Source organism: Ascaphus truei, chromosome 8, assembly GCF_040206685.1.
Source record: "Ascaphus truei isolate aAscTru1 chromosome 8, aAscTru1.hap1, whole genome shotgun sequence".
Taxonomy (NCBI): domain Eukaryota; kingdom Metazoa; phylum Chordata; class Amphibia; order Anura; family Ascaphidae; genus Ascaphus; species Ascaphus truei.
This window is the reverse complement of record NC_134490.1, coordinates 34576614-34597718: the sequence shown is the minus strand read 5'-3', so window position 1 is coordinate 34597718 and position 21105 is coordinate 34576614. Positions and strand designations below refer to the sequence as shown.

The following is a 21105-nucleotide window of genomic DNA, read 5'->3' as shown; positions in this document are numbered from 1 at the left end:
TAAAGAAGACACTTTTGTATAGTTATATAGATTTTTTTTAATTAAAATAAAATGGTAAATACATTAAACCACCTCTATATACGCTTACACTGCAGCTATCTATATCCACACACTGAAGCCCCCTCTGTGTACGTACACACACACACACACACACACACACACACACACACACACCTGCTGCTACACCCATAAACACTGCTGCTGATACTGACACACACACCAGCTCTACACACAAACAGCTGCTACACACACATACAACACAAAACAGCACACCACACACACAGCTGCTGCTACACCCATAAACACTGCTGCTGTTGACACCACACACACATACACACATACACACACACAAACTGCAGACAGCCACTTACTTACTTTGCAGACTCACACCTTCCCCCCTCCCCCCCCCCCAATTCAACTGAGTCTGCTCAGTCACTCAGTCAGCTGTTTCCCGAGGGTGGGGGAGGAGTCAACCTGTGGCTCATACTTCTTGACCAATCCCCTGCCCTGTCTCAGCTGTTCTGAAAGCTGATTGGCTGGAAATAAACACATTGAAAATACACACAAAGCAAGCAGCAAAAATTCTGGGCATTACTGATTGGATTATACCCGGAAATTTAACCAGAGAGCAGGGATTTCAACAATGCCCGGAATTTTACTGCTTTAGCCTATAATAGAGAGTAATAAGTCCTTGATATAGGATCTCAAAGCAGTAGCTGAGTCAACCGACAGAAAACTGTATTACGATGACGCCTTATAAAATTTGTACATAAAGGAACTGCTAGGACAAATGTTCTAGATCATGTAAAGGTTATGAAGTAATACAGGGAGATCCCTAAAAGAGGGAAGAAAAAAAAAAAAAAAAAAAAAAAAAAAAAAAAATCGGCAGCACTTCACTTTTTGACCCAAGACATCAAAGGGAAGTCCTTATTCAACCTTTATACAGTTGGAATTGCGCAAACACCAAAACCATTCACATATGAGATAAATCCTACACTGTTCAAAGTTAGCATTCACATGTAATGTCAGCCAATACAATGGAGAGCAGTTTTGATTGCACATGAATGTAAATAAGATCAACTTTGAATATTTAAGATGTTTCTCCGTCCTCAGATTCTTTTAAAATGTAGTATATATTAATGTGGCAAATTGTTTTCTATTGTATTATATATGATTTTTTAGGTCTATGAATGGGATAATTCAGGATTAATAAATTGATAGTTTTACAGTACAATTCTCCTAATTGGTGGAGGTTTATTTAAGTGATGTATTTATTCTCAGAGTGCAGGCCCAATACCTGATGTTTTTTCTTCAATGTATTTTTGTTATATAAGTAACCAACATGTTTACACTGTCCCCTTATATGCAGATGGGTGTAAAATAAATCTGATGTACTGGACTTATATTTAAAAAAGTACAGTAACCAAAAAATAATAATATTGAGTGCAGGGAAGAAGGTTCCCTAAAAAAAATATTATAAAAAGGCCTTAGGATCAGTGTGGCACGGCAGACCAGACTTTTACAGGGATTGCAAACACCAGGCAGAATGAGAGTTCAATAAACGGTAGGTTTATTATGACCGGAGCCAAACAGGGAACACGACAAAGCACAAACAGGTTAATAATTCACCAGAACAGCAACCTGTTGACCAGGTGTTGGAAGGTAGATGGGGCATTATTCTGGACCCAGGCTCACTTGTAGCATGTGAGTAAGTCCATGTAGCTTAACTCGTCCCATTTTTAAAGCACACAAAGTCCTTCTTTTTTCTTCAACTTTGAGAGGAGATAAAAGAAATATGAAAGTTCTTCTTTGTGGATAGTGATGGCAAATTTCTCTTGTCAGGAGAGTAACCTTATGAGAGGACAGTGTCCTGCTATGTGGAAGTGCTTCTCTGATGTGTAGGTAAGGCTGGGTCCAGGGTGAATCCAGCCGGGCAGAGGCGCGCTGAGGAAAAGCGGGTGCTTTCCCTGGCCTTAGACCGCGCGCCATCCGGGGGCGTGTCGGGGGGGGGAAAGGGAGGCTGTGACGTCACGGAGCTGGTTCGCCCTCATTGGGCGAACCGCTCACGTGACCGGCCCTGCGCTCCGGCGAGCGCAGAAACTAAAAATTGTGTAAGACCTACGCTTCCGCAAGCGTACGCGAGCCCCTGCTAAATCCGCTCTCATGGCGGCTGCAGGGGCTCACTGCCGAGCAGCAGCGCGCCTCAGCGCCGACCATGCCCGAGGCCTAAGGCCTCGGCTATGTTAACTGCTTGCTGAAGCGTGCTGACGCGCGCTCCCGCTCAGCACTAAGCCCCTACAGCCGCAATTAGAGCGGCTTTAGTAGGGGCTCGCCTATGCTTCCGCAAGTGCGCGGAAGCGTAGGTCTTAGCAGATTTTAAAATTCCCCCGCTTGCCAGCGCGACAGGCCGGTCACGTGAGCGGTTCGCCCAATGAGGGCGAACCAGCTCCGTGACGCCACTGACCCGCCCCCTGACGGAGCGCAGGGCAAGCAACCACAAGGCCAGGGAAAGCACCCGCTGTCCCTGCGCCTCAGCACGCAAGCGAAGAGCCCGGACGAGGCCTAAGGCCTCGGCCAGGCTCCCTGCGGCGCGCTGAGGGTCAGGGAAAGCGGGTGCTTTCCCTGGCCTTGCGGTTGCTTACCGCACGCGCTGTCAGGGGGGCGGGCACGTCACTGGCCGGGGCGGGCCAGTGACGTCACGGAGCTGGTTCGCCCTCATTGGGCGAACCGCTCACGTGACCGGCCTGTCTCGCCGGCAAGCGGGGGAATTTTAAATTCCCTAAGACTTACGCTTCCGCGCGCTTGCGGAAGCATAGGTGAGCCCCTACTAAAGCCGCTCTAATTGCGGCTGTAGGGGCTCAGTGCTGAGCGGGAGCGCGCTTCCGGCAGCAAGCAGGGAACATGGCCGAGGCCTAAGAAGGATTTCCTTTCTAAGGGAGCAGTGGAAGATGTGTCTACTCACTTTGGCTGCGGTTGAAAAGAGAGAGCACACTTTCCTTTGCAGACAGGAACAAGCTAAGGGGCATAATACAAGAAAAGGGCAGGGGAGAGGGCTAAACCAATCTCAACTGTGAGCATTGGGAGGTTGCCAGGGCAACTGACTAGTGGCTGTGTAAAGGGGATTATTTGTAACAATAATGTTGCAATATACACTGGCTGTTTCAGAGCAGGGAAAAGCATGAAACTTAACTAGGGAGAGCTGGTAGTCTGAGAGCTGCAAAGGTACACAGAAAATAACAATCCTCTCCCAGGACACTCCCTGTCTGGTATCAGTAGATACCACTATATCTAACATATATGTGGAACATATAAAATACAATAACAATGTATCAAGTCCATGTTCACATAATGGGGTGCTGTCCGGGGCCACTGGCAAGGGATGCCAAGTAGACGCACCAGTCCACGATGGCCGAGTCCTCCACAATGTCTCTGTCAAAGTCTCTGCAACTGTTTCTTTTTTAACGTGTCAGAGAACAGTCTTTTTTTGCCTCTGTAATTTTGTCGACGGTATGCAACCTTTGCGTAGGTGCCAGCCGTGACAGCTGGCTGCTTTGCCACCAAGCATTTGGCGGAGAGAAATGGCTGTGCGTCTGAGATATGCCATTGCTCGCAGGAGGATTATCCGATTGTTTTTCTTATTTTGGACGATCTCTTTGTCGATCACCTTCAGGTTGGTTTCTTCCCTTAGTGAAGTGGACTCATCATCTTTTGTCGTCTGCACTACTGAGCATCCTAGGCCATCGTCACATTCCCCTGATGTGACGATGTTTTTGTAGTTCTCAGGGGTATGACCTTGTTTCTCTTCCTTGCTAGGCCTTCCCGTTACTTGGATATGGCCAAGACATGGTTTAGAGAGGGATGTGTGTCCACGTTCCGTTATATATTTGTTCTGCGGGCATCAACGTAAATTTGGGTTGTGCCCTTTGCCAATGCATACATTGCCCAATTTCACCCATCCTAGGTCAAGACTTTGCAAAAATGGGGCATTGTGGGGTCCGTTGGGCTGTTCGCGGATTTTGTGCACCCTCAGGATGTCCCTGCCGAGTAGTAGCAAAATCTTGACATCTTGCTCTATCGGTGGGATGCGGTCAGCTATTCCCATAGGGTGTGGGCAATGACGTGCCACGTCCGGTGTGGGAATCTCACTCCTGTTTGTCTCCATGTGATTGCACTCTGAGTTTAGGGAGAGGTATTTTTACTCTGCCATCCACAGAATGTATGGTATAGCCATTTGCTCTCCTCCCTGTTGTCCGTCAGTCCTGTGCAGGTTCTGAGTGTGTAGGGTGAGGCATTGTCTTGTGTGTTGAACAAGCTAAGCTGTACATTGCGTACATCCTAATAGCCTAAGCTATTACATTGCGTACATCCTAATAGCCCTCTCAGGTTGTCCCTGGGGGTATACTGCGACAAGGCATATTTTGGAGCAGGACCTTTGGTCATGTCCTTCTCTGCAAACCTCAGTGCACTGGGATGTGACAGATGTTAACTTTTCCCCTTCCTCCCCGCCATGCTTTGCCATGGAGGAAGGGTTGTTTAGCTGAAGTGTCAGCGCCTCTGGATGTAGAGATGTTACGTGCTGGTAAATGTTGCACACTGCACATTTGATGTCTTCTTTACAGTCTTTGGATAGATGGGTTATGGAAGCGCAGCACCTGAAGCAAACTCCAAATGCTCCAAGTTCTTGCGTTCCTCTATGCGCTTCATCCTAAATCCAAAACACCTATTAAGTGGGTGTGGCTTCTTGTTATATGGGGCATTCCCTGTTTGGGTCCTCTGTCTCCCTGCTTGGAGCAGTAGAATGATTGGGACGTGTAGATGTTTCAGAAGAAACGTCTGTCCTGTGGACCGAGATAGGCTATCTTGTCAACGGTCCTTCATTCTTTAGGTTGCTTGCACTGGGTGCAGTTAGTGTACCTAGAATCATTTTTTGTTCTTGCTGCTTCGCGAATAAAGCTCTAGAAGAATGCGAAAGGCGGGAAGGCGACTTGCTTCTCCCTTTTGTATTTTGAACCTTGCAAAGTCCGTCTTTCTTGAAGGATGTAAGGTAGCTTCTCCAAGATGGGTTTCACCCCATGAGCGGAGTCTAAGACGTTAAGACCTGATAGAGATTGGTCTGCTCTTGAAGACATCAATTCCTGCAGCAGATCTCTGAGCGCCTGTAACTTCGAATAGTCATTGGCCGTAATTCTGGGGAAGTTGTCGACTCTCTTGAAGAGTGCATCTTCGACTGCCTCGGGGCTACCATAGCACTCCTCTAGCCTTTCCCATACTAAGTCAAGACCTACTTGGGGGCGGTTTACGTTTGCTGCCCTGAGCCTCTTCTTCGCATGCTCTGCGGATTCTTTTCCCAACCATTTGGTTAGCAGGCTGAGTGCTTACCTCACAGAGAAGCCCAGGCTCTTGATTGCGTCCTTGAATGTGAACTTCCATATTCTGTAATTCTCAGGACGGTCGTCGAAGTTGGTGAGTCATGTTTGCGCCATATCACGCCTTATCATGTACTTGCCCATGTCTGTTAGGCCTGATGCATCGGTGTGTTGATCTTGCGGGGTGTGTGGTCGGTCGCGCCCTGGTATGGTGGTTGCCAGGAGGGGCCTTGCGGTCATCTCCTCCTTGATGTGGATGTGCGATGACTGCTGATCAGTGTGAGGAGCTGTGTTTCTCCGTGTAGGCGTACCTGTATTGCGAGCCTGTAGTAGTGCATCCATATGCCTGCTGGCGTATCACTGTTGTGGCTGTCACAGGTAGCGTGTGCCTTTGAAGGAACAGCATCTTCTCCACGTGGACTTTGCAAGTCTTCGGCATCTGTGATGTCATCCTCATGGTGTTGAGATGGTGTGCTGGTGTTTACACTGAGGAGGCTCCTCACAGACTTTGGTGCGTCGGACTGGATCCTGAGGCTATCCGGCTGTACGATCGCTCCCCGCCATCCTGTCGTGTGGCTGCTTCTAAGACTTCGGCGGCGTCTGCTTCCTTAATTAAGACTTCTAAGCCCGCATCCAACTCGGCCTTCCTACGCGTGGTGGCTGCGGTTGTGGTGGCGATCGCGTCTCTGCTCTTCTATGCGCACTCTATCCTCATGGCTGCCCGTTTGAGCATATTCAGCCCTTGCGCGAGCAGCCTCTGCGATTGCTCGCGCCTTGGTAGGACTTGCGCTAGCCGCGTTAGATCGCGCTGATTTTGCTGACCTTAACGAATGCCTGGATGCGCTGGAGCGCTGTGATGCGGTCTCTAGAAAAAGGTATTTTCTCTGATCTTCTGCTTCCGCGATAGTGGTCTGCACTACGCCGTCACGTTCCAGGTCGTGGCGGCCCTTTGCATGTCACTCTCTCGCAGGCTATCTTCAGTATTTGTTTTTGCCAGGTAGGAGAGATAGGCCCGTGATAGCATCTGACAACGCCTATAGCATGATCTCAGTTGCACTATAGCTTGCTTAATCTGTTTCTTGATCGCTAGTATTTGTGGTATTACACATTTTAAGTTCAATATTTTCCCAGGCTTTTTCTAGCTTGGCGCAGTGCGCATCAATGCCTGCTTCATATTTCTCGTGGGCCTTTCGTGTAAGAGTAACTGTCCGCATAGGCCTGGCGCCTTCTTGCGTCTGTTGCCGTTGTGTAGCGGTCTCAGCACCTGAGTTGTCACTCTCCTGCGTGGAGTCTGGTGAGGGTCTGAGTTCTGCCATGCTGCAGGTGTATGTAGGCCTTTAGCCAGTGCATGTGGCGTGCAGTCTTCAGCGATGGACGATTGTCTCTGATGGTACCGGTCGGTGTCCTGCAGTGGTCAGCATAGCAATAGCTATAATTACAGGTGTCATAGCTCTGACCCCTGTCCTGGCGGATGTCCGGTGGCGTGGCCCTTGGTAGCTCTAGCCGTGGGGACACAGTACAGGGGTAGGTGTACCTCACTGTGTAGCTGTGCAGTGTGTGGACTCAGGCAGGATAGGAGAGTGATAATGCTGTGTATAATGCACTGATCTGTGTGGCAGTGCTGCAGCTTCTGTGTAACTGTGTAGAGCGGTTTAAAAGTTGCTGTTCTGTATACTGTAGCTGTTTAAAGCGGTCAGCTTTGTGTAGCTGTTTGAAGTTGCAGTGCAGTGCCTGATCTTCCAGAAAGGCTGTAATATGCAGCTTGCTTCCCAGCGGTATGGTTGTAGAAACTGAAGCTTTTCTGTGCGGATCCCCAAGCACAAGGTATCCTTTTAACTTTTCTGGACCCAGGCTCACTTGTAGCATGTGAGCAAGTCCATGTAGCTTAACTCGTCCCCTTTTTAAAGCACACAAAGTCCTTCTATTTTCTCAACTTTAGAGGGGAGTTAACAGAAATATAAAAGTTATTGTATGTGGATAGTGATATAAAGTTATTCTCTTGACAAGAGAAATTTGCTGAGAGGAAGGTGTCTTGCTATGGGGAAAAGTGCTTCTCTGAGGGGAAGGTAAAAAGGATTTCCTTTCTGAGGGAGCAGTGGAAGAAGTGTCTACTCACTTTGGCTGATGTTGGAGAGAAAGAGAGCACACTTTCCTTTGCAGACAGTAACAAGCTAAGGGGCATAACAATACCAGAAAAGGGCAGGGGGAGAGGGCTAAACCAATCTCAACTGTGAGCACTGGGAGGTTGCCAGGGCAACTCACTAATGGCTGTGTAAAGGGGATTATTTGTAACAATAATGTTGCAATATACACAGGCACTGGCTGTTTCAGAGCAGGGAAAAGCATGTAATTTAACTAGGGAGAGCTGGTGGTCTGAGAGCTGCAAAGGTACACAGAAAATAAACAATCCTGTCCCAGGACAAGCATTCTTCCTCCTGAATTGCGTTATGTTAAATTTGTATAAGCAATACAAGGGGGATCATCGCTGACCTATCTCTAGCCTGGGGGATCAACTGGATCTGTCAGGAGCCCCAGCTAAGATCCATGGTGGACAAATAACATGCTCCTGCAAGCTCATCGACGAGCTCAATGTAGAGCATTGGAAACGTGTCAGTAAAAGTTTGTGTTTTGAGCTGAGCGATGCACAGGGAATGGAAGATTACCTCCAAGGCCAGCATCTCAATCTTCCACTCTATGCTTTGCCTACTGGGTCTCCACTGAAATGAGGCAAACTTGCAGAGGGGCCACTGATTGCCAGTGTTGACAGGATGGTTAGCTTGGTGGTTCCAGCCAAACTTGTTCACAAACAGGCCCCTAACATCTCACCTGTGCCCATTGACGAGCAGTGAGCTGGGTCCCAATCCCCACCTGATACACAGCTCCTCCTTGATGGGTTTCCCAAAGGAGGTCGGGCAGAGCCTTCTTGTCTTATCTAGTGGCAGGCTGCATACAGCAACTGCCATCAGCTCACTTGCATAATAGGTTAACATTAATATGGTTGGTCCACTGCTTAATCTGTTCCTCGTTCAGACCTACCTCATAGGTTTGTCTCAATCTTACCCGATCTTGTACATGCCCGCAATTTGTTCTAGCAAGTGGGCTTCAGAATAAGAACCTGCTGCCCCAGGATGAGTTCTAAGATACAGGTATTCCTGTTATACCAGGACTTTTGCCTGGTTTGCGCCGCCCTGAGGTTAGTGTACTAACCCCATGAGATTCTCTAACCTCACTTTGAGATCTACCACGTACCGAACCACCAAGGTTTTGGTCATGTAGGTCTCCTTCCAGCCTCCGTGGAACAGGTCAATTGGTCCACGCACATCCAGATGTTCGTAAAAAAGCTTGAAGGGAGAGAAACTGGTCTACTACTGCGTCACCTCTCTACAGGCAAAGAGACAGTGCGGTAGACGAAATTCCAGTTACCTCCTTCAGCTTCCACAAACGCCCACAGCATTTGCTTCAAAGTGCCATTGAACTGCTCGCAGTTTGTCTGGCGATGTTAGGGTGCCGGAAAAGCTTGGGAAACCTTGTTGTAATGTCCACCACAGGGAGGATGTACCTCTTCCCAGAGACTCAAGATCAGGGGTTCGACTACATAGACCACTACACACTGGAAGGTCTTGCGATCACCGGTAGCAGTCTCAAGGATGCCTTTACCCAATCACCGTGTCTAAATACAGGCAAGTGTCGCAGGTGCAGAAGGTTGCTACCACTTGTGCCACTCCTGACCAATACAATTTTTGGGTCACCCGGATGCCAAGCTAGAGGGATCTCATGGGCAAAGCGCAGAAGCTGGGCCCAGTATGATGTGGGAACAATTAGCAGGTTTCTATCCACGGCCTATCCCTATGCAGGAGCCCATGCTACCAAAGGAGCCGATCTGCTCCTGGCTCAGAGGATGGCTCGACAGCACATTGCCTCATGCCCTCCAAGCTGCTGAACTGCCTGGAAAGTGTGGCTCTGCACCCTTGTCACACAGTCCAGGATTTGGGGGAAGGGCGTCAGTCACATCAGGCTCCAAAGCGAGGACCACATGGGCCAAAAGGGATGGTGCGCGGGGCTCCATTTGCCATTCATACATCAACATGCTGGCCGGGCAGAATGTCTTCTGGAACAACCAGATCGTAGTGAACATACGTCATGGATGCTGTGGATCGACTGGTGCTGCTTTGTCAGCACCATTCCCATGTAGGCGATCGGTTGTGGATTCATGGGACATGGCCCCTGGAGCGGAGTAAGCAGATTGTGCTGCATTGGGGTAATCTACCAACATATATGCCCTGGCCGGCCTCACAGAACACACTTACGCTCATGCTGGAACAGTCAGCTGGAGAAATCTTGACGCACTGGGGTTCAGTCTAGACTTCTGCTCAGGTTGGGATTGCTCCAACGGATGGCTACCTCACAGCGGAGGGGAGGAAAGGACACGATTAAATTATTAATCTGTTGCACACGGGGAGATTGCAGGCTTGCGGTTCAGAACCCATTCCCAGATGGCATCAGAGAAGAAACTGCTCTTTAATGAAGAGATCCTGCAGTTCTCTCACTTTTACAACTTCGCTGCCGACTACCCATCGCTTCAGGTGGACACAAGGGGGACACAAACTCAATATGGATGTCCACACCCACGACGCAGGGACAGGATCTGCAGCCGGTATGATTTGGGCATAATGGCATACCACCTGTCACCGGAATCCTCCATATCAATCTCCCGGTATACCTCTGCCGCCTTCCCGCTCAACTGGGGGAGAAATAAAAAAAACTTGACCCAAATCGGCCACAGAAAGTTTGTGGTGACAGATCTTCACAAACTCCTTAGGTAGCTTGTTCATGTCCTCTTTTGCTTTGTCAACCTTTGGAGAAACTGTTACATCAGCCACGGGGACTGGCTGCCTTCAGATTCACGACTTCTCAAAGAGCACTCCCGTAGAGTACATAACAGCCATTCTCCCCTCTGGTGTTGCGTTGGGCCCCAGAGCAATCAATCATTTTTGAGGGATTGGGCTGGCCTCTGCAGAGCAAACTGGACGCCAAGCTAAATGACCTGGCAGCAGTTCAAGGGGGCAAGGTGGGAGGTGAAGAGCCAGTTGCACCTTGCCCTAGACTCAATGGGCACCTTCGCCTCATACTAGCAATGGAGCTACATTTTGGATAGCCCCTACTCCCTTGGATAACTCCTTGATCCAGCCACAGTATCAGCTAGCCATCTTTCGTCAATTCACTGTTGACTGAGGAGTGGAAACGTTATCGCTCACGATTGGCACTCCTGTAACTCTCGATTCTGCTGTCTTAAAATAGACTGTCTCAGTGCTGAAATACCTGGTAATATTTCCCCCAAGCCAGGCAATCCCACCAGGGAAGGAAAAAAAAAAAGTTTGTCACGGTAGATCACATTTTTATAGGAATCGCAACCACCAGGCAGAACGAGTGTTAAATAAATTGAGGTTTATTCTGGCCAGTCAACAAGAACCACCACAAACAGCAATATATCACCAAAACAGTGTGTTACAGGGGACTACTAGCTCACTAGTTGTAGGGCGCTGCTGAAGTGAGTTCACCCTGGATACCTAATCATTCCTTCCGTCCCAGAGTATACCAGTACCAGGGATCACCACATCTCTGTGCACTTTTCCGGTTGGCCGCTAGTCACCAAGACCAACCCTGAAGCCTTGATTGGCATCACCTATAGTTTTTCAACCACCACCTGAGAACATTGAAAACCAAGAGAGACCTTTACTCCGCTGAGCCAATCAGGAGCTGGGGCTTGCTCGGAACAGACCAAGAAGGGCTATAGTGGCACCAGTGCCAAAGGACCCCATTACGTGGTAAATTGGGACCAATGGGAATCAGGCTGATGAGTCCAGGACCCAGGTGTATAACTCCCACAGGGGTAGACTCTTTGCTGCCAGGGAGAGAACAATGCTCAGCTTTGAGTATGTACCTTCCAAGTAGGAGGGCTCGCCTTTACTCACCTCACCATTATCCATAGATACTGCACCTGGCCCCACACAAAGGCTAGCCCTCTCACTGTAGCAGCCACTTGACCAGTTAGTAACCTAAGCACACATACTGTTAGAAACACAAAAATCCCATAATTCAGTTATTTGTTACAGGAAAAAAACAGATCTCTAACCAATGTTAGGCATTAGCAGGGCTGGAAGCCATTTTCCAGCCCTGCAATGGCCAGTTAACCTGATGTTACCGTCCTAGAAAAAAATGTATGCACTAATAAACATTTAAACGTTATAGTGCGCTCATGTGGCTGCCTATCAGTGAATCTGACCACCATGGATGTGACTAATGAAGGAAAAGATAGTGTGCAGCACCTCGTGTGAATAATAAAGTGCTTGCAAAATGGATGCAAATGTTGCTAATGCAACCAATATAAAAAAAATCATTGGATACTCAGAAAAATCTTAACAGTATATCTAAGGAATACAACCGGGAACAATGTCCTTTTTAAATGTCCAATCACTCCATAGCTAATTAACGGATAATGAAAGAGCATTATTCATTGCGCAAGACCTACTTATCTCCAGGAAGTAGGATTCCAATTTTTGCTGGCATAAGGAGTGGATTAAAGGGTGAATGTTCTACATGTGATTATTTTTTGAATGTTTATTAAATGCACCTTTGAGTATTTCCTACTCTGAGGAATTCACCATTCTTTAACCATTAGGTTAAGGATTGACATTTACATACCAAAACAGTGTGATTTTGTATGTTCTTTTCAGATGCCGAGTTCAACCTTGATCTCTTCATCAGCTATGGAGTGATTGGACATTTAAAAAGGACATTGTTCGCGGTTGTATTCATTAGATATACTGGTAAGATTTTTCTGAGTATCCAATGTTTTTATATTGGTTGCATTTGCATCTATGTTACCATCCTGCCTAGATGGGGCAGCAAGCAGGCTCAACCTTTAATATAGCATGCTACACTACACCTTCCATCACACAGTGCAAGAACCGTTACAGTAAAAATTTTTTACAAAATGGCCCTATTATAATCTCAGATTCTACCAAAAAAAAAAGGAAAATCTCCAGCAGTAAACAAAGCCAAGCTCTCCATCCCGTGGCGGGCACACAGATGCAAATCTCACAAGTAATTGCAAATCTTTTTATTGTAACAAACACTATCTTTTTTCTTTTCCTTTCTCTTTTTTCTTTTACTCTGGAGGATGTGTACTGAAGGGAGCAAAAGCCAAAAAAAAAAAAGTTTCTAAGGGTTTTTTGTAAAGCATTTTCTTTTTATACAAAAAGAAAAAAAAAAAAAAAAAAAACAACCATATAAAGAAAATAAAATGTTTACAGACTTCAGACACTAGAGATTTATCTGGATAGGAAGGTTTAAAAACAATTAAATTAGAAACGGAGAAAAAAATAAAAAAAACAAAACAAAAAAAAACACGCCCAAATCAAATAAAAATTGACGTTGCTGTCATTCTGCGTCGCCTCCTGGGCCGAGCAGGCTGCATGTTTACCTGCAAATCGTTCACGACAAGGAGAAGAGACATTAAATAGAAAAAATAAAATAAAAACGGCGTCCTTTTTCCTGGAAGGGGAAAGTGAGCGGTACCAGGCTGCAGGCGCTGTGCATGAAATTCTTTATATTCCCGCTCCTGCTCAAAGCGCAGATAAAGGGTGTTAAAAAATAATATATATTCACACGTCGTTAAGGATTTTTGGGATGGTGATTTGGGGAGGGGGGGGGTGCATGATGGGAGGTGGGGAAGAGTTGAGACTTTACAAGTGTCTCCTGCTCCTCATGTAAGTGCATCCATAAGTTTGGAATGAGTATGGGGAGGGTCTCATGGCAGAGGGGAGAATACAGGGCAGGTGGGATTATTTGAGGCTTGTAAAAAACGAACGGGAGGGGGTGCAAGTCCATTGAGCTTGAAATGCTTCCTAATTAATGGAGGAGTTTTGCAATTACTTATTTTTTTATGATAGGGGAGCAGGGCGGTGTGGGTGGTGAAGGTTAGAGAGAAATTTGTAAGAAGTTGGGGGAGAAAAAAAAAAAATATCCAGAGCAGCATTAACCCCCTCCCCCCCCCAATAGGACAGAAATGAAACCTGAATAGCAGAGAGGTAGTTGGATTGAAAGCGCAGTAAAACCCCTACCCCCCTCAGCACCCCACTAAATTATAAACACATCCCGCTTTTTGCATATCACTAAATGGATGAACAAGGAAAAGCCTCCTTCCACCACACTCTTCTTTAAGGGAGGCGGCATCAACACAACCCTAAACTACACCCCACCACCCCCAATGGCTTCATCGCTATGTCTAAGTATTTACAGCTCATTACACACATCTCCTGACCCCAGCGAGTCGGTGATTATTTATCATTATGTACACCCCCCCTCCTGCACCCCTGGACCCCCACAAAAAGGAGCTAAGTGACAGAAAATAAGTCTTCATTGCAAAAGCAGCAGCACGTAGAGTGTGAAGTGGGGGGAGGGGAGATGATGCATGTAACCTTATACCCTCCCCCCTTGAATTCGTCTCCTGGGGCATCTCCCAGCAATAAAATGTTGAAGAACCAAAAAAAAAAAAAGGAGGGAGGGGGAACTGGGAATGATGCATTTATCCCCTTCCCTGTTGCACACAAGGTCCCTCCAGCCATGGAGTTAATTAGGCGATACCCCCCACTCCCCCCTCAAAATTGAGAGGGGTTTTGCAGAAGTGATGCCTACACGTGTTGGTAGGAGGGGTGGTGGGGGGGGGGAGGGCGGTGCGGGAGAGGAGGGGTTTAGGACAGCCCTTCTTTCTCTCCCCCGTTGTCTGAATCTGGCAGTTTGTGTGTGGCCTAGAAGGTTGGGGGGTCAGCAAGCTGACAGCAGCCCCTTCTCGTAGCAGCGTCTCTTCTGCGTGGGGCGTTCTTCCTCCTCCTCTTCCTCGTCTTCATCAGAGGAGGACGATGAAGACGATGAGCTGTCCAGGGTCAGATCCACCACATCTGGCCCGGGCTTCCCATTCTCATTGGGCACAGTGTTGCTGTTTGGAGGGGGCAGCTTCGTTGTCATCTCTGGAGAACCTGGTGGGAGATGGAGGGTGATAAGGGCAGGAGAGTGGGGTCAACGAGGGATAAATAAAGACCTCTTCAACCCTGTGTGCCAAGACAGAATGCAGGGTGTGTGATGGCAGCTGGCCATGATCTGACAGTGTCCCCTACTTTATCCGGAGGGCTGTGGGGGAAGGGCCAGAGGGGACAGAAGTGGAGGTACAGTAGTAAGGAGCAGAGGGGACAGCGAAGAGTAGGAAGACAGGTGACAAAAAAATGTAGTTACTAATAAGGAGTAGGGTGGACAAATCAGGACAGATTGAGAGAAGGGAAAGTGCCAAATGGGAAAATAGGACAGCAAAAGGTGAAAGAGAAGGAAAGGGCCACTGAATGGATGGAGAAAATAAAGTTTTGGTAATAAGGAACAGAGGGGACAGTGACAGTAAAAGGAATAGTAACAGTGAGAATGAGCAACGACGTCAATGAAATGCACTGACCAAGCACAACGATGGGACACTGTGGGCTGCAGCTCCGCTCCTTCTCCGCCTTAATTGGACACCAGGATCCATCTACCAGGAATTCTATCTCATCTGCATCTTTACACTCGCTGAGGATCTTAGACAGAAGCCTGAGAGAGAGAAAAGGAAGGACTGAGTCCCGCTCACAGGGTTTCAAACCGCGCCTACCCACTTTAAATGCAGTGCGGTTACCACTGGCACGCATTGCCGGCTTCTCACCCGTCTATGATGAGTTGGTCGTACAGGGCAGGTTTATCACACACAGGACACATCCAGGTAGTCTTCTTCTCATTCATCTGCAGGTAGAAGACTGCATCGAAGCACTGCAGGTGCGCGCAGGTCTCTGCTCTACAGGGAACGGTCAAGCGCATCTTCACCAGCTGCCACAGAGGAAAGGGCAGCATCACGGGGTGGGGACAGTCACGTTTTTGGGAGGAAGGGAAGGTACGATGGAAAGGATTAAAAAATATATATGTATAAAAAATAAGGAATTCCCACAATGACCAGTGCCTGAGACCACACCCACCGTTCTAGTACCGCAAGTCACTGTATGAACCAGTTTCGGGTTATTCACTGGCTTTGGTTTAGTACTAGCAACACAGTCAGCCTTACCGGGCAGATGAGGGACACGCGAACTCCAGTTGTGGCGATCTCGCTATCGGGGTCCAGCCTCAATTTCTCTTTCACTGCAGTGGCGGGAGGTATTGGTTAGCAACAAAGCCGCATGTACAATTCGTTCTCTATTTCACCAACTTATTTTTTTTTTTCTAGGGAGGTCTATGCCAAATTGTGGGAGAAAATACGGGACAAATGAAGAATTTGACAGAACTCATGTGCATCAGTTAGTCCCTCCCCAGCACCTACTGAAATGTGACATCATGGAACATGCATAAAACTAATAAATTACCTCATGCATAAGACAATCATGGGGGGGGGGGGAAAGCAATACAATATATAGGCAAGTTTCTGCTGTTATATCCAAACTGCCAGCACTATAAAATACTGTTATGTCAAACTTTTCCCCCTATGTTTATAATCTACTTTCTGAAGCGGTTTTGAAAGAATGAACCTAGTATTGCGATTCCTAACGCACAGCTCATGCCTCACCGAGGGTCTTGCAGAGCTCTGGGTGTTTCACCCCGATGGTTTTCAACCTCTGGAGTAGTTCGGACGAGGTTCTCTGATTCACAAGGTACAGTCCCACTGAGTAACACTGCAGGGAGAGGAGAGAGGGGAGGGTCGGCCGAGGATCACGTCGGGGAGGGGGGGAAGAAGTGAGAACAGAGGGTCACATATACAGGGGATAGGGAGAGGGGGGAGAGAAAAAGAGGAGAGGATCACACGTGAGGGGGGGGGGGGGAGAGAAGGGGGAAAAGAGGACCGAGGGTCTCACGTACATGGAGGGAATAAGAAGAAGACAGAGGATCACACGTGGGAGGAAGGGGTCACAGGGGCGCTCACCTTGCCGTAGTTTCCCCAGGTGACAGTGACACGGTTGGTGGCAGACGACAGGTACATGAGGTTGGTGAGGTTGATGGGGCGGCATGGCCGCTTGGGCTCCACACCAGGTTTGTTAGAGGGGTAGTAACCCTGAGAGTGGGAGAGATGGGCAGAGTTAACACTCTCGGTGCAGACATGCTGCTCATCACTAAAGATGGTGCCGCTGTAAGCTGAGTAAGATGTGCTCCGGAATCGCTATAAACTCACCGGCACGGAGCAGTAACTGTGATTCACCTTCACAGCAATGTTGGGCGGGTACTGATCCTCCTGCGGACAGCTGGTATCTGTGTAACAGATCCTGCGGGGGATGGAGTGTAGGAGAAACCTCACTGCACAGCAACCAGACATGTCCATAACCACCCAAAACCTGTCCCCCTTCCATTGTCAAACACAACAAAACTTGCACCACCCCTGTATCCAACCACCTAAAATCCCCCCAGGTGTCCACTGGATGCCCTCCCCACCCCCCCAGTATTGGACAACCCTTCACAACCTGGCCCTTGTATGCATAAGATAACCCCCCCAAAATCTGCCCCCCCATCCCTCTGAATCCATCAGAACTACCTTGACCCCCCCTCCTCCAGACGTGTGCAGCCCCAAACAGCACCACAGGCATCACAAGAACTCGTTCACTGCCAGAGCACAGGTGAAACATGGTATGATGCTCTGCGCAGGTCTTACCTCAGTACCACCTGAACTGACTTGGTGCCTGGCTGCAGGTCGCTGCGGAAGCAAAAAAAGTGAAATAATATCCAAACAGGCAAAGTGTAAACAAGTACGTAACAAGTCTAGTAAATATAAATTTATTTAGCCCATTTGCTGCCAGCAAAGTAGCCATAAGCAGAGTGGGTGCCATTTTCCCTGCACATAAGAGGGCTGTTTGGGATGGAATATTATGCGGCTGTTGGGAACGCACGGGAGAGAGCGCTGAATTACCTGGAATTCTTGATGAGGTCCACTTGCCTCGGAGACAGGACAAACATGCAGGGGCTGTCCTGCAGCTTCTCACTGTTCTGAGTCACTGTGGGAGGGAGGAAAGGTTACAATAAGGCTCCTTTCACTGTACACCCAGGGCGGGAACTGCACTGCCTCAATGTTCCTACCAGAGCACCTATGGTCCAAACATTGTCCAACCACACGGTGACAGTGTCAGACAGTAAGGACCTACTGTTCCTCTCACTGTAGGGTAACAGGAGGGATCTATAGCCCATGGTGTCTGCCTCTTCCAAAGCAGGGTGACCGAAACAGAAAAATTACAGACTCTAAACCCCTGGATCTATGGCCCATCCAGTTTGTTCCTCCGACCTTAAGGTGCCAAAATGACGCACACAGAAGGGATCTACTGCCGAGTCAGTCCCTCCAACTGCAGGGAGGCCGTGACTACCAATTTCCCCCTCACTATATCCAATAACTAATAAAGGTCTCCAAGCATCTAACTATGTACCGCCTATTCCAGTCAACGTGTTCCAACCCACAGGGAGCAGACCTACATTGTAAACATAGCAATTGAAAAGGCTCGAGCTCAAACCCACCTAGCTCGTTACCGGATTGACCAGAGGATGCTACAACCAGCCTCATTGCATCACCCTATTCAAAATGGCAACCATATGCAAAATACCAAAACAGCATCCACCTTCCTGTCACCCCAAGATGTCGCAGAAGAATCATGATCAACTCTAAAACTAGTACAGGAATACAACATTAAGATCAGGAGCACGTCGGAAACCTTTAGAACTGCTGAGGGTGCACAATAACTTGGTGTGATACTTGCAAATCAGACAAGAACCAGCACTCGCATACATTTTGATAACATGGGATATTTAGACTTTGCACTCAATCAAGATAAAGAAACCCCCTGCGGTGAAAACCTAAAATACCCTGTAACCCCTAGGACACCGCAGGAAAATCCAGTATTACTAATAATACTGATCTTCGAGTGACCTGTGACCCAAGTATAAAAACCATTACCTTACTAAATTTAAAATATATCAAACACAAAAGATGAAGATTTGTGAACTATGTATAATTTTTATTTTCCTAAATAAAACATCGAAAAATAAAACCTTACATTGCAGTAAAAAAATAAAAATACATCAGATATTCAAACTTGGGCTACAAGTCACTATGGGATCAGTATTATGAGCTGGCTCAGGATTTCCCCGCGGTAGAGGGTACATTAGGCAGTCACTGTATGTTGCTTCTTTATGTAGATTAAAGGCCCCAGGTCTGAGACTTACAAGTTGATAATAAATATACTATGTTAAACTAATAGAACATACAGAATCCTGTGTCTCCTTCTCCAGATCAATGACCACACAACAGATTTCATTCTTCTTTGGAGCAAAAAATAAATGAAAATGGATAGACATTGGCAGGTAATGTTGCTCCTCTATTTGGGTGAAGCAAATGTGCATATTAGTCATTTATTTTTCCACTGCACAACTGACAAATCAGATAGAAGTATTTGAGTGACAGCAATTCTTGGATCAACAGGCCACTACAAGAGCCACGGCCTTGAGGCCCACAGCAGACGGGAAACCACTGGCCTATGCCCCCACACAGTCGGGCACAATAAACTCGCAACAAATGCCCCCTACATATACTGGACAGAGACCCCCAAAGAATGCCCCCTTGCATAGCCTGGTACCCCAGCCCGCTCAGACTGCCCACCAGTAGCCGCAGAGCATGGTCACTCACCAAGCTCCGTTGGTTTTAAAAGCTCGTCCACCACGTCATAGAAGGGCAACTTGATCAGCCGCACCTCCGGCTTGGCTGTGACTTTGGGGGGCAGCTTTGACAGGCCGTTGAGTTGCTTCCCGTACAGGCCGGGGTAGTCCGTATTAGAGGGTGCGAGAGAAGTCCTGGGAGAGGAGGCTCCGTGGTCGTAGGATTGCGGATCTGGGACCCGATGCGCTGGGGGAGTTTGTGCCGGGGCCGCAGGGGCTACCTCAGAACCCTTCTTGGCATAGCGGGTCTCATACAGCTCCTTGATCTTCTTGAAGACCTCAGGGCTGCAGTCAAACTGCACCAGCTGCAGGGCCCTGGTCACCAGCTCGTGCTTCAGGCCACTCTTACTGCGCCCCACGTAACCCAGTAGCATCTGCAGGTCTGATACGCGGAAACTCATCACCATGTTCTGGGGGCAAGAGAACAAGGGGCTGTGAGAAGTCCTTCAGTGCTAGCACCTCCACCCAAACTATCACATACATACCACAGATAAGCAGTGTCTACCAAACAAGATACAAAAGGCCCTTTAACTGCACTGAAAGAGAAAACCTCCTTTTATCATTAAAATATAACCTTTATTGGACACCTAAAAAGTTTCAAATCATAAATTCAATTGTTTCAAGATGCCTAATAAAATCAAATAAAAATGCTTTCTGAACTCACATTCAATGTCATGGCTGCAAGTAATAATTCAGCTCAAATTTGTGTGATCTGTTCTCTTGTAAAAAGGTCTTTGTACACAGACAACACACTGAAGATTTCCGCTGTTTTGTTATAAAAAATAAATAAAAATAAGCTCATTCAAATAAAGTACTACATGCTTCGTTTCAGGGCTCAAGAAATATTCAACCTAATTATCTATACAGAGAAAATATATAAATATATTGGTCTGGATACACACACACGAACGACTAAATGAGCATCGGTTCAACTGTAGGTTGAAAGACACAGTAGATAATGGATTGATGTAACTATGGAGGGGTTAATGTGCACAAGACTAAAGCACGGATGGCCACCCTGTGGCCCACATTTTGGAATGGCGTGCGTGATAATACTCGGCGATCAGCAGCTCCACCAGTTCCCTCTGTGCATTGTGAGGCCCCAGCTCTCCTCTGCTGCTAGGCCCTCCAACACCAATCCCTCTACTCTGGTGTACCCGACCAGCCCCGGAAGTTGGGCCTGCTCTGAAGCCGGGCCCAACTTTCCCAGGGACCTTTGACCTCCCCCATGGTAAAATTCTTAGAGGGAGGAATTGAGTGAGAGAAGGGGGCCATAGGGGGGTGGCTCGCTAAAAAAAAACAACAACATGCGCCCATTTATTGGCACGCCTGCACTAAAGACTCTCGCGCACAGAACTCCACAGCATGGGTGTGAAATTACTTTTCTTGCACAAATATCCAGTCATGTGGCCAACTTACAGTCCTGTCTCCAACCAGTTGTTAATACCCCAAAAATAAATTACTTTCACATAATTTGCAGCTGTTAAAATAGATTTAATTGTTGGAGCAAATTAAAAAATAAATCAGAATGAAAAAAAGTTTAGTCCCCCCCCCCCCCCACTTTACACATCAATCCCCTCTCCCCCCATACAACTTAAAAAGGCATCTCACTTTACCTGTCACTTACATGCTTGCTCACAGACATGTCAGAGAGAAAAGGGTTAGCCATATTGCCACTACCCAGATTAATTTTAGGGTAGCCTCAGCCATTTATGTCTGAGTCCTTGGCGCCCATGTTCTCACAAATAAGGCAGTATTTTTACAACACCCTAATTTTACAAAATGGGGTTGGTAAAAAGTTTCCGAAAATGGAGGAGCCCCTTCGTATGCAACAGGTACAATTAGAGCTCAAAAGGCATTACTTATTCAATCATTTGCTATTACTCATTCAATGTTAGATTTAGTATAATGAAGTTACCGTGTTCATACAAAGGTTTACAAACATTACCAAATGAAGCCGTGAAATAGGTTCCTCAGGGGATCATTGGGA

At 47.5% G+C, this 21105-nt stretch overlaps 1 protein-coding gene and 1 long non-coding RNA gene across 2 annotated transcripts; one reads left to right on the top strand and one right to left on the bottom strand.

Annotated features, from left to right (window-relative positions):
• Positions 1–1693: 1693 nt before the first annotated feature.
• LOC142501427 (uncharacterized) lies at positions 1694–15922 on the top strand. The gene is made up of 3 exons (XR_012803494.1): positions 1694–1902; positions 12101–12193; positions 15661–15922. It is a non-coding gene; the product is annotated as an uncharacterized LOC142501427 (long non-coding RNA).
• PIAS4 (protein inhibitor of activated STAT 4) lies at positions 12472–19547 on the bottom strand. The gene is made up of 10 exons (XM_075611332.1): positions 19087–19547; positions 17326–17410; positions 17071–17112; positions 16597–16687; positions 16351–16479; positions 15997–16102; positions 15502–15575; positions 15109–15269; positions 14869–14999; positions 12472–14404 (listed from the first exon to the last, which is right to left on the bottom strand). The coding sequence occupies exons 1-10, from the start codon at positions 19520–19522 to the stop codon at positions 14193–14195; spliced, it is 1467 nt and encodes a 488-aa protein (XP_075467447.1). The 5' UTR covers positions 19523–19547; the 3' UTR covers positions 12472–14192.
• Between the last annotated feature and the right edge of the window lie 1558 nt (positions 19548–21105).

Excerpts from the sequence above, each read along its gene's own strand:
- PIAS4 (XM_075611332.1), bottom strand. The coding sequence starts at position 19,522 with ATGGTGATGAGTTTCCGCGTATCAGACCTGCAGATGCTACTGGGTTAC. Across the intron at positions 17,113-17,325 it reads GACCTCATCAAGAATTCCAG|CGACCTGCAGCCAGGCACCA; the intron begins GTAATTCAGCGC and ends TTGCTTCCGCAG. Across the intron at positions 16,103-16,350 it reads CCTGGGGAAACTACGGCAAG|TGTTACTCAGTGGGACTGTA; the intron begins GTGAGCGCCCCT and ends CTCTCCCTGCAG.